The sequence below is a fragment of the Ziziphus jujuba genome, chromosome 10 (genome assembly GCF_031755915.1).
Source record: "Ziziphus jujuba cultivar Dongzao chromosome 10, ASM3175591v1".
In the NCBI taxonomy this organism is placed as follows: Eukaryota; Viridiplantae; Streptophyta; class Magnoliopsida; order Rosales; family Rhamnaceae; genus Ziziphus; species Ziziphus jujuba.
The window spans coordinates 22,459,633-22,472,907 of NC_083388.1; the positions used below are offsets into that span (position 1 = coordinate 22,459,633).

General features: G+C 34.7%; 1 protein-coding gene and 1 long non-coding RNA gene across 2 annotated transcripts; both read right to left on the reverse strand.

Moving 5' to 3' along the window:
* Positions 1–8,595: 8,595 nt before the first annotated feature.
* Positions 8,596–9,030, reverse strand: LOC107412032 (uncharacterized). Its single transcript, XR_007239117.2, has 3 exons — positions 8,887–9,030; positions 8,742–8,801; positions 8,596–8,651 (listed from the first exon to the last, which is right to left on the reverse strand). It is a non-coding gene; the product is annotated as an uncharacterized LOC107412032 (long non-coding RNA).
* Positions 9,031–10,082: 1,052 nt separating this feature from the next.
* On the reverse strand, positions 10,083–11,785 carry LOC112490495 (protein DMP3). The gene has a single exon (XM_025070315.3). The coding sequence runs from the start codon at positions 11,180–11,182 to the stop codon at positions 10,241–10,243; it is 942 nt and encodes a 313-aa protein (XP_024926083.3). The 5' UTR covers positions 11,183–11,785; the 3' UTR covers positions 10,083–10,240.
* Positions 11,786–13,275: the final 1,490 nt, after the last annotated feature.

Here is a 13,275-nt window from a genome sequence, read left to right on the forward strand (position 1 = left end):
AGTTTAATTCTTTTAATTTTGAATTAAACACATTATGAATCATTAAATTAATCAAGATATGGAGAAATGCCGTCGTGTTTAATTTTATATATATATATATATATATATATATTTTTTTTTTCATTAATTATCATATTGAAGCCTTGGAACTAATAATGAAAAGGGTGTATATATATTATATTAATAACATAATTTTAACAAATATTACACATACAGTATAATGTTTTATATTTGTTTGTATTATAAACTTTTATTTTTTTAATAAATTAGAAGATATAATTAGATATTAATTAAAAATCATAAAAAAAACTAGATATTAAAATAAAATGAAAAATTGATATTTATATATATTTTTATCAGATATAATAATTTTCCTTTCCACATGATGTTTTGAATCCATGATCTTCCAATTATAAATATAAATAATTTAACAATTAAATCAATATCACTTAATAAAATTAATATTTACATAATTTATCTGGTCATAATTTTTAGAAAGGGTTGTGGAATTATACATATAGGTAAGAAATTTCAATGAAAGGCTAAGATAGCGTGTGCACGGCTGATGAGTCCACATCAGCAAGCACATCGTGATGGAAGTCGTTGACTCTGCATACAATTTCCTTCTACTTTTGGAAAGCGCACGCATCTTATACCCCATAGTGAAATTGGCACTTGGTCCACTTGGGCTGACTTGGCAAAATATTGTTTTCTACATTTTTAGGAGGAAGTATTGCATGTATTTTTTTTTTTTTCCGATAAAATCTTTTACAAGTAAATAAGAGCACCCATGTATGTATTACATGTAACAATTATGTCATGTTATTCTCTATCGTTTCCAATAATCAAGGTAATGTAACAACATGTAGTTATGTTCAATATCAAAATAAATAGTTCATAACACCATATCATTCATTCACCATTCAATGGCTTTAAAAACTGTCATAAAAATAAATGCCTTTATTCAAAATTATCATACAGATTAATTGTCCCCCGTCCCCCCAATCCAACAAAAAAAATTTTTTTGGCTAGCCCAAAAGAAATCATATATATAAATATATAACTAATCAATCATTCCACCATTCGAATGAACTCATTAATTTTTCAATCATGTATATATATAAGTGCAATTTGAGATTCTCCATTTTATTTTGTTCAAATGGAAAGAGCTAGGGTCAAACCAATCCATATATGGAACTACATGTTTGATAATGTAAACATAAATAAATATAGAATACTTCAATACACATAGCAAACCATACATTAACTAATTGTTGGATTCCAATTTTCTGTTGTTTTTGTTTTTTCAGGATTCAATCCTTTTGTCCTTTTTTTTTTTTTTTTTCAAGCCCTTATCTTTGTCCACCATTAATAGAATTTTTAAAAAATTATATACACACACACACACACACACACACACACACACACACACACACACACACACACAATTTTATTATAAAATTTAAAAATTTACATACCTATTTTAAAAAAAAGATAACCTGTAAATTTTTAAATACGGATAATGAAATGAGAAACATGCCTTTTATAGCAAAGATATATATATATATATATATATATGCCTAAGGAGTGTAGCCAATCCCTTTACGTTTAGTGGGGAAAATGGTGAACACAAAGCTGGAAAGAATTCCGGTGACCAAGGGCAAATAAACCACCATGGAATACTGAGTGTGCTTGGATTCTGTGGGAAAAAAGCAACCTTGAAGTTGGGAACTGCTATGCAAAGACCAAGAACACAACGGCGGACAAGAAAGCATGAACAAAGTCTTTAGGTTGTAACTTGATATCCGTAGCCTCTTTCTCAATATTTGGTTCTTCTTCTTGGCGGTTATCGTAGTTGAACACCAGCAGACCTTTACGCGAGGCTATGGCGTAGTACACTTTTCCGTTGTAACACAAGCTGTCGGTGAAGGATGAGCAGAAGCAGATGATAGTGCAGACGATTACGACGCCGCCGATGAGGACCTTGTTGGTCAGGTGGCATTTTCCGGTCGCGGAAAGCGAAGGTGTAAGCTCTTGGAATGCGAGAACGGTGCCTGTAGGTAAAAGGTTCGCTAGGCTTCCTGCATGTTTCAGAGCCTTTTGGTGCTTGCGATATTTTCCTCCTTCTCCTCCTCCTCCTGCAGCCGCAGGCTGTGGTGGTGGTGGTGGTGGTGGTGGTCCTGGTGGAGGAGTAACGACGTCGTTAAATAGTTGGTTGACCTGGTCATGGTTGAGGAGGGGAACTGATGAGTTGATGAGGAGCTGAATTGGTTCGACCTTGAAGTTGAAGGAGGCAGATGATGGATTTGATTGTTGAAGTGGTGGTGTTGGCGTTGAATGCCTTACAATATGGGACAGAAACTGTTCGAAGAAAGTGCTCGGAAAGCTATCATGGTATTGATGATGTGGTGGTGCTAAAGATGTGGTTGGAGTTTGTGGCTCTGAAGGACTACTATCATTATTATTCATGGTGATGGTATGGTGGGATTGGTTAAGCTGAAGATTGTGGTTCAACCCATGGTTCTCCTGTGCTGTTGACATTGATGGGCTCGGTGGTGGTAGTGTGGATGGGTCAGTCATGGTGGTGGTAGTGGTGTTTTTTGGGTTAAAATTTTGGTTTGATGGGAGTTCTGGTTTTGGTGGTGGGTTTGATGGGTTTGGCTTGGTCATTTGAGAGATGGGAAAGAAATTAATTATTTGAGTTGGAAAATAGTGGTTTTGAAAGTTAGACATATATATATATATATATATATATATATATAGGAAATTTGAAATGGTAAAAAGAGAGAAAAACTTGCCCCTCACCCCAAAAAAAAAAAAAAAAGGAAAGAAAGGAAAAGAGGTTGTCTTATGATGAGTATCATGTGAGGAAGGTTTTTAATTTTTTAAAAAGTGGCCTAATATTTATGCAATTTGGCATTTTATTAAAATTGTTCAAAAACTAACAACCAAAAATAAAACAAAAATTAATTTGTACAAAATTATTACAAATTTCATTTTGCAACATATAGAGATAAGTGTCCCGTTTTCCTGCTAGACAGTTTTTTTTTTTTTTTATTTCAAATTAATGAATTTCTATGTATGTATATATATATATATATATATATATATATTATTTTCACAAAACTCTTGTAAAGAAAAATTAAATAATTGAGAATCAGTTAATTTACCAAGAAGAATGAAAAAATAATAGATATTTACTGATAAAAAAATGAAAGAATAAATATTTATGTTACTACGAATTATTGTGCACTTCAGTTGATCACTTCAAAGCAATAATATTTCCACTTATATATTCCTCGTCTTTTGTGTTTGGAATCAGATAATTTTTTTAGTGGAAATATCTTTTTTTTTTTTTTTTAGTGGAAATATCTTTTTTTTTTTTTTAATTCTTATTTTTTATTGTGATTAAAAGGAGAAAGACCTAACAACCCACAACAAAATATCACGGGAAGAAACCTTCTCATACAATCTAAAGAAACCAAAATGACTAATAACCTTTGTAGCTTCTTCAAATGCATGGACGCCAATTTACCAAAAATAAATAATAATAATAATATAATAAGACTGTAATTACAACTGATTATAACTGATACTAGCTATATCATCCGCAACACAATTACAGTCACGGAAAACATGCCTATCAACAAACTGAGGATTTTGGTTGAACACATCCTTACAAATAATTTTCCACAATTCCAAAATGAGGATGATTAATCAACAAACCTTCTTTAATCCACTTAACCACAACAGCAGAGTCTAGCTGGATCAAGGTTTTCACTATTGTTTCCTTTATTGCTAGGAGAATTTCAAACATGGGATGCTAAAATTCATACCTGCACAATATATAAATACACCCATGCAATTAATTAGTACTAATCTTCCATGTTCATGAGCAACTAGATTGCTCCAATTTAAACCTGAAAGTCCAAAAATATAAATGTTATTAATTTATAAACATGGAAAATTTTACTATGTTTTGTTCTGAAGGAAAATTTAAATATATAATAAATATATAGACCACCTAGCACTACAGCTTGTGTACGTATATATATATATATATATATATATAGACCCCTATTATAAAGAACAAATCATGCACGAAATGTATATTAGCTTCAACAAAGCAAAAGAACCACCTAAGAGAGAGAGAGAGAAATTAAAAAGACCTAAATGAACCAAATTTAAATATAAACATATAAGGGATATATACATATAAAGAAGCTTTTCCAAGTCATTTTCAAAGTCATTAATTTAGATATATATTGGCGGTACGTTAATTAATGTTGTTTCAGATCGTTGTCCATATGAAGCCAAATGAAGGAACAAAGACAAAAGGATGGCCAAATACAATTACAAACGCACTCGTGTTGTTAAGCTTACACCACTCACTGTCTTGGACAAAAAGATACATGTAAGGACAAGACTGGCTTCTAATATTTAAGAAGTGGTGGATAGGATGATCATGATTCATGATCCAAACAAGAGTATTTGTTATGGTGTTTGATCCAAACCATATATAGAAAATGACTGACAGTGAAACCTGCAATGGAAGTTTGCCAAAGGATGTTGATGAACATGGTAAAAGAGTCATGTGGGTAGGTATTTTTTTGATAGGGAATAGGGGTAGTTCTATAGCATCATGAACTCCTAAAATGGCCTAATTTGTATTGGAAAACCTGTTCTTATGAAAAAAGGTAGACGTTTTCATCACAGAGCCACACAAATAGCAGTATTCTAAATGATTGCCCAAACTACTGTCTTTCCCTACAGTTTCATATGAAGGCTGTTCAACAGGTAGAAGTTCAACCTGATTGAACAACATCCCAAGCCATCACGAGTCATGATCAGTCCAATAAAAGGTGTCAATGAGAAAAAATAATTAAGGTTTTAGACTAGTTGTTCATATAAACACAATGAAGTCTTAAGAATTCAGGTTGTTTCTACAGGCAGCACAACATAGTCATCAGTAAGAAATTCATACTGAATGGAACTGACATTGCCTTATGGAATGCCAGATTCATCTCTTTCCCGAAAAGGATTCATTGAGGCTTCCGTCGTTTAGTCTCCGATACCAACTTGGCGACAAACAGAACAGTGATGCCACATATGCTTGAGAATAGCAAAAATGTTCCTAACAACATGGGGAAAAAATGGCGAGATAGAATGTTGCTTTTTGACCACTTCAGATGTATAAGAAAGAAATAGTTAATGCAGCATCACCTGCTGAGCCCCAATCCATTAAGAAGTTAAAAGCATATGAGACAATCCAAGAACCTAACCAGCTGACCAGTGTCACCAGGCTTCCTGCTGAGCCCTTCATGTTTATAGGGAATATCTGTGATACAGAACCATATTCTTCGGTGAAGCTGTATTTTCTTGTGAATTAACTGAATTATCATTAATGGCCAATTTGTAACACCCCGTCCCGAACCATGTCGGAATTTTTACACGTTAACCGAGGTTGACTGTTGACTGTTGACTGAAAGGGTCAAAAGTTGACTTTTTGATCCGGTTGGAATTCTAGGTTGACTGAGGTACCGTTACGAAGTACACATTGGCACGAGTTCGTAGACTAGTAGCACGTTGAAAACGGAGCTACGGTTTGAAAGTTATGAGCAAAACAAGTTGAGGTCCAAACTGTCCAAGGGATGCCGGAGTTGACTTTTTATTCATGCAAAGTTGAGCTTTGACTCATGCATGGTTGTAAAGTGTTCGTCGATACGAATCCGTAGACTAGCGGCACGTTCGATTTGGACATGTGGCTTGAAAGTTATGGACCTGGGACCCAGCCCCGTTTCTGCTCTTCTTCTTTCTTTCTTTCTTTCTTCCTTCCCACCGGCCGTCTCTCTCTCTCTCTGCTGCACATTTTCCAGCCACCGGAACCACTCACGTGCCGGCCGATGTGAAAGCCCGCAGCTGGGCGGCATCGGCGGCCAAATCTCCGGCCGAATGGCCAGCGGACGCTCCGGGATCGGCCTCCAACGCCGGCGGCCGGTGTGTCGCTGGTTTGCCCATTTTTCGACAGCCACCGATCGTGCAACCGGTCCTTTCCCACTAATTTGGACCCTCTGATTTCGATTTTGAGCTCCAATTAACTCAACTCTCGTCGATTTGCAAGATACGAAGGAATCAAAACCGGCCGAATCTTTTCGGCCACCGCCAGTTGAATTGAACTCAATGGAGGTCTGTAATGTGATCCTCATCTCACAAGCTTTCCATAGACATATAATTTGTCAATTTTGAATAACGTTTGTGTTTGACCCCCCAGGTACCGGGTATTATTTACCCGAATAAAATATTAATTTATTTGACTGTGTGTTAATTGTGTTCTAGGAGCATCGGTGAGTCGTGGAATTGATCCCATGGTGGATCATGATTTAATTGCGTGCTCCAGGTGAGTGACCCACCTTTAATAAATATTTTGGGGTAATTAATTATATTTAATTGCTGTTAAATTGGTATCTGAAATTATACTCATGTGGTGGAATTTAAATATAGTCGGGAAAAAAAAATATTATTTTATATATATTTACCCGTTGGTGCTAAATGGAATTTTTGGGTTATTAAGAAATCCCCGATTTTTATTATTGTGATTAAATGGTATTTATTACACATAAGCAAGTATTTTCAGTAATTCGTTGTGTTTGGATTTTATATTATTTTTGGGCATAATTGGTTTGAATATTTTAAGAAAATTTATTTGTTCAAATTGGTGGTTTAATTTTCATAATTATGCCCGTGGTATATTATTTATTGAACCGCGTGTCGCAAGAAAAATTATTTTTATCCGTTATCGATGTTTTCATACCGGTTTGTTGAATGAAAATATGTGGGATGGTAAGTGTGAAAATTTGGTATATTTTCCACGGTAATTTTGGAAAAACGGTACGGTTGGTTTTAATAATCATTTTAGACGCATTCACACAGTATTGGTATTCTGGTATATGTATATGTGGTTCAGTGCGCAAGTATTATTATTTTTCCCGTGAGTTGCCATTGGACCGTGAGCAGGCAAGTCTTATATAGTGCACACAGCCGCCCCCCTCCTTGGCCGGGATGATGGTTTCAGCAGCGGTACTGTCGGAACGCCGAAGTGCCGTTTGCAAGTTTCTCTCTTTAATCTCCCCGCCAGTCGGTGCTCAGGACGTTGGGTATCGGAGGGCATCACTGATATATGGTGTGGTGCGTCAAGTACAAATTTTTTTCGGATAAAAATTTCAAACCCCAAAAAATACAAAATTATTTATTATAATTTATTGCAGTTTATTTATATTTGAGGTATTTATTTATTTATTTATTTGTTGTTTATTAAATTATTCGGTCCCTTGGTTTTTGGGAAGTATGAATATCGGGTTTTGTGAAATTGTTTTAAAAGGGGACATTTCCAACGGAGTGAATAGTGAGGGTTTTGAGAGAAATTATTACTTCAAATGTTTATTTATTTATTTATGTAATTGTTCGGTATGGATTAATTAAATTCCTTTATTTTTATATTATTAATATTAAAGGTGTACAGTAGATAGGGTCACTCACTGAGATGATTAGCATCTCACGGTTTTAAATTCCATTCCCCTAGGTCCAGGTTAGGAGACGTTGATTGTTCGGGGCGAGCCCAACGTCTCAGTTCGTTGCCGAAAGTTCATGAAGTATTTCTTCCCTTTTTCCTCTCCATCTTGTATTACTTCTTATCTGTCATTGTATAAATTCCACATTTATCTGTATAATGCTCTGTATACTGTATTGGACGTGTAGTTTTTATTTATGCACTGGGTTGCTGCTGTTATTATTTGGAGTGCTGTAAATTTGTGGAATCAATTTGTAGTATTGTGGGAGGAATAAGGGGATGTTTATAGAAGTGTGTTTTCAGTGCAGGTAATTTTTGCTTAGTCCTACCCTTAGGGGAGGTGCTGCCGGATTTTTTGTTGGAAGGTTCGGTGGTATTTCCCTAGGATCAGGGCTTGTCTAGGGTTCCGGGGAAGGAATTCTGGACGGGTCCTGACAAATTTATATTTCTTGTCCGAAAAAATTTATCTACCTCTGACATTATAACCCAAGGAATGCCTCCCATACCTAATGAGAATGATCCAGTAAAAACCCTGCTTGTGAAACTCAAATTGGTCAGCATGTACTTTGGTTCATCTTTGTCACCGAGTAAAAAACAATTTGAAGAGTGTTAAAACCAGTATGTCAACTGGATCAACTGCAACATGATTAGAGGGCAAGCAACCAAAGATAACCAAATTAATGTCTAAGACTAATAAAATAAAAATTTTGATTGGGGTTATGAATTTCATAGTGACTGTAATTCAGTACTACTTATTTTGACAGAAAATGCTACACTTATTTCAGAAGGTAAAAAACCTTTAGATATGCTACTAGAGGATGCAACTGTTAAAAGTACTTGCTTCTAGTTCTAAATGAGATTCTATTTAGGAAGTTTATATAGGATAAAATATTGATTTTGAGTAAGCCGATAAAAAATAAGGTTTTGCGCACTCATGTGTACAGAGGTCAAAAATAATTTGACCGAATCTAAAATTTGTTAAGCAGAAAGTTTGAAGATCAGCCCATATATTTGGGTTGATTTGCATTACCAGTATGCCAACAAGCACCAAAAGGGGAGTGGCCTCTTTCCATTGTTGAAGGTCCTGCACATAGTAAATTCTATTCTCTATAAAAGTGATTTTGATAGTACAATAAAGAATAAAGGGGGGAATAATTTCTTTTTAGAAAGAAACCTGGAAGATGTATGATATCCCCACAAGAAGGCAACCTAGGCATGTTCCAGCAGAAGAAACCTGCAGCATTAGCAGATGTAACTATCAGCTTTGGATTTTCATTCAACTGATCACAATCTTTCAACAGTTTTTTCTCCCTTCTTACCAGCAGAAGTGGCCGTGGTCCAGATTTGTCCATCAAAAGCACACCCAATGCAGTCATTGGGACCTGCAGAAGACTAATTACATTGAGCAAGAAGAAACAAGCAGAAGTCAACATTTGAATTGTAAGAAGAGAATCAAGAACCTGAACAACGACCATTGCTATGCTACAAGGGGAAGAGTGCCGGGTCCCCCGCAAGATGGCCCATGACTTCGCTCTCTCACATCTCTCCACTTTTCTTCCACACTTATATTTCTCACATGCATGATCATCTCTTAACACGCTTCCATTTAATTCCTTCCACATTTTTTTTTATATTTATTTATTTATTTCTATCTGCATTATAACTTGGTTATGAGGGTTGGCTGACTTACAGATGACAATTTGAGCTCTGTTGACAGAGAAGGAGATAATTACGGTTTCCGTGGCAGCAACATTTTTGGCTTTTCATAGAACCAAATTCTTAAAATATATATATATATATATATATATACACAAAAGTAATATACTCACTTTGCTAGCTAGTTAGCACTATCTAATATATATATATATATATATATTTTGGGGCAAATAGCACTATCTAATGATGTCTCTACTTTTCTTTATCTACGTATTAATCAATCAACCTTATATTCTCTTGTAACACCATATATTTACTTGTTTTTTGGGGAAAAAAATATCCACTCGTTTTGAGAATATAATATTAATTTTCATTGGTAAATAACCGAAGCAAATTTGACAATTAATTAATTTTTTGGTCATGCTCATTTACAGCTAAAAAGCAGGGAAACTGGGTGAATATTCTCTTTCATTTTGCTTTTCCATGCAAAGACCGAATAGACAGATCCGATGGCCAGTTGATCAGTATTCGGTGGCTTTACAAATTTTTCATTTAATTACAAGCCTCACAATTATATACAGATTCATTGTCGCCAAAAAGAAAAAAATTCACCTTTTTTTTTGGGTTAACCCTGTAAATAAATTAATCTACGTACAGTTTATTGAGATTCTCCATTTTATTTTCATCGATGGAGAGAGATATTATCAAAGCAATCCATACATACATAATTTATTATTATTATTATTTATAATAATTTTTTTCTTTTTATTTAGATGTTTAGAACTTATAACCTTACAATCGTAAATATAAGTAATTTAGCAACAAAATCAATCTCATTTAACATATAAATAGACTTAATTAGATAATAGACTAAGTAAACATACATAAATAAATATAGAATTGCTTCAATATACATAGCAAGCCACACATTAATTAATATGGATTCCGATTTTCTATCTTTCATCTTATCGTTTTTTTTTTTTTTTCAAAACTTTGCAATCTTCTATTCCTTCTTTTTCAGCCTCTATCCCTATCCACCATTGATAATATACCATCCGTTCTTGTTCTTAGAATTACGAGTATATATAATGTAGCCAATCCCTTTACGTTCAGTGGGGAAAATCGTGAACAAGAAGCTGGAAAGAATTCCAGTGACCAAAGGCAAATAAACCACCATGGAATACTCAGTCTCCTTAGATTCTCTTGGAAAAAGCAACCTTGAAGCTGTGAACTGCTAAAAGCAAATATCAAGAACACGGCCACGGACAAGAAAGCATGGACAAAGTCTACAGGTTTTACTTTGTATCTGAACTCCTTAGCGGCTTTATCAACAATGGATTCTTCTTTTTCACGGTCTTCGTAGTTGGACACCATCAGACCTTTACGGGTGGCTATGCCGTAGTACACTTTCTCTTTGCATTCGAAGCTGTCCATGAAGGAAGAGCAGAAGCAGATGATGGTGCAGACGATCACCACCCCACCCATGAGGATCTTGTTCGTGAGTTGGCATTTTCCGCTGTTGGAAAGCGTTGGCGTAAGGGCTTCGACTGCGAGGACGGTGCCTGTCGGTAAAAGGTTCGCTAGGCTTCCTGCTCTTCTCAGAGCTTTTTCGTGCTTCTGGTGTGCTGATTGTTGACCCACTACTCCTCCAGTAGGGTTTATAAGGGATTCTGCAGCAGGCTGTGGTGGTGGTGGTGGTGGTGGAGTGACGGCGTTCGGCGGTGGTAGGTTGGTTTCCTGTTTAGGTGGCGGAGGCTGCGGCTGTAGCGCTGGAGGTGGAGGCTGTGGATTTGGCTCGGGAACTTCGGAAGAAGATGATGAAATGGTTTTGGATGAGGATGAATTGAGCTGGTCATGGTTGAGGAGGGGAACTGATGAGTTGACGTGGAGCAGAATTGGTTCGACCTTGAAGTTGAAGGAGCCAGATGGAGTTAACTGGTGAAGTGGTGGCGCTGGCATTGATTGCCTTGCATTATGGGACACCACGTAGTCGAAGAAAGTGCTCAGAAAGCCATGGTATTGATGTGGTAGTGCTACAGACGTGGGGGTTCAAACAGCCGGTTGAAAAGGAGGAGGGGCATAAGGTTCGTTATTCATGTTGATATAGTGGGATTGGTTAAACTGCTGAAAAGGGTGGTTCAAGCCCTGGTTTTCCAGTTAGGATATTGAATGATCAGACATGGTTCGGTTCAGATTTTGGGGGTTTGAGGAGGAGGAGGAGGAGTAATTTTGGGGTGGCGGAGTTGATGGGTTAATCATGTATGGTTCAATGGTACCGGAGTGGATACTTGGAGTGAGAGTGGGTGGGACTGAGGGTGGGGATTCTGATGATGGGTTTTTTTGGTTAACAACTGGTTCGGCCGTGTGAATTGGTGGTGGTGGGTTTGATGGGTTTGGCTTGGCCATTTGAGTTTTGAGGGTAGAGGGGAAAGACGAATGTAATTATTTGAGTTGGAAAAGATATTGGTTTTCCAAGTGGATATAAAGGCGCAGATTGAAATGGGAGAGAGAAGAAATGGGGTATCTTATGATCATTATAATGGAGGAAAAGTTTTTAATTTTGAAAAAGAAGAAGAAAAAAAATATAAAAGTGGCATCAATTTGGCATTTTATTAAAACTGTTCACAAATTAACAACCAAAATAATTATAAGAAAATTTAATTTTCGCAAGATAGATAGAAAAGTACTGTCTCGTTTTCCTGGTATACATATTTTTATTTGAAATTGATGAGTGCATTTTTTTAATTTTCTTTCACAAAACGTGTACTCCAAAAATCTGGTCTTCTTCAATCAAGTTCTCAAACCAATCAGGGAACTTCCAAAGACCAAACGATTTAATCCCAAACTATTTCTGGCGGAACTTGTATATATAAATTAAATATTAATTGATCAAAAAGATTGAAAATATAGAATAAATATTTATGCTACTCGAAAGCAATAATAGTTTCTCCTCGTGTTTTGTGTCCTGAATCACATACCTACCCTTTTTCCTGTAATCCTTTTGTTATATATCTTCCATATCAAGTTTAAAAATTCTTAAAAGATAATTTTCCTATCTGAGTCATTTCTTACAAAATTTTATTTATAAAAATGTACCATTTCTCTTATATAGAAGTTAAAATTTTTTAAATATCTTTTTTATATTAATTAAATATGGATTTTGATTGATTTAAAAAATTTTATTTTTCAAACTTGAATTTAAAAAATTTTATTTTTCAAATCAATTAAAATTCATATTTAATTAATGTAAATAAAGAATATTTAAGTAATTTTAACTGTCACATAAAAGAATAGTATATTTTTATGGATGAAATTTTATCAAAAAAGATGCGGATATAATTATGTAAACATAAAAATAATCGGTTCTAATTAAGAAAAATCTCAAAAATATACAGTGTAATTAACTCAATTTTTAATATATATATATATATATATAGTTTATGCAAATAATCAAATATATTTATAATTTCTACTGTAACAAGCCATTTTCAAATCTTTTTTTGATCTAGCATTTAATTTTTCCCTGGACTTGGATCCTCTGTTATTCTTTTTGAATGCTTGCTTATGCTTTTTTTTGTTTAATCTCCGATGTTCTTTTCAAAATCATTTTATTCATTAGTTAAACTAGAAGACGATTCATTTAATTAATAGCACGTGACTTGCATATGATAATTAAAATTCAATTCAAATTCATGTGCAATGCATGTGATTTTTTTGAATTTAATTTATTTTTTGCTTTCTTTTGTCTAAGTTCGGCACTCTCTCACCAATATAATTTCAATTAAAAAAGATTGAAAGAAACAAAGAGAAGTTTGGGATCAAGATTTGAAGATAACCGATAGTCATATTCTTCCCAGTGAGCAAAAAATTCTTTTTAATTTCATCAGTATATTTTGATTTTTTTTTTCTTCTATTGTTGTTGTCGTTGTTATTATTATTATAATTATTATTATTTCACAAAACCTCAAGCTTTCTTGTAGCTTAATACCACATCAAAGCTTTGAATCTTGATTCCATTGGCTTCTCTTGTTTTCTTTTCTTTCGTGTGGAAA

What these genes read in the sequence shown, in the direction of transcription:
- LOC112490495 (XM_025070315.3), bottom strand. Translation starts at nt 11,182, where the DNA reads ATGCCAGCGCCACCACTTCACCAGTTAACTCCATCTGGCTCCTTCAAC.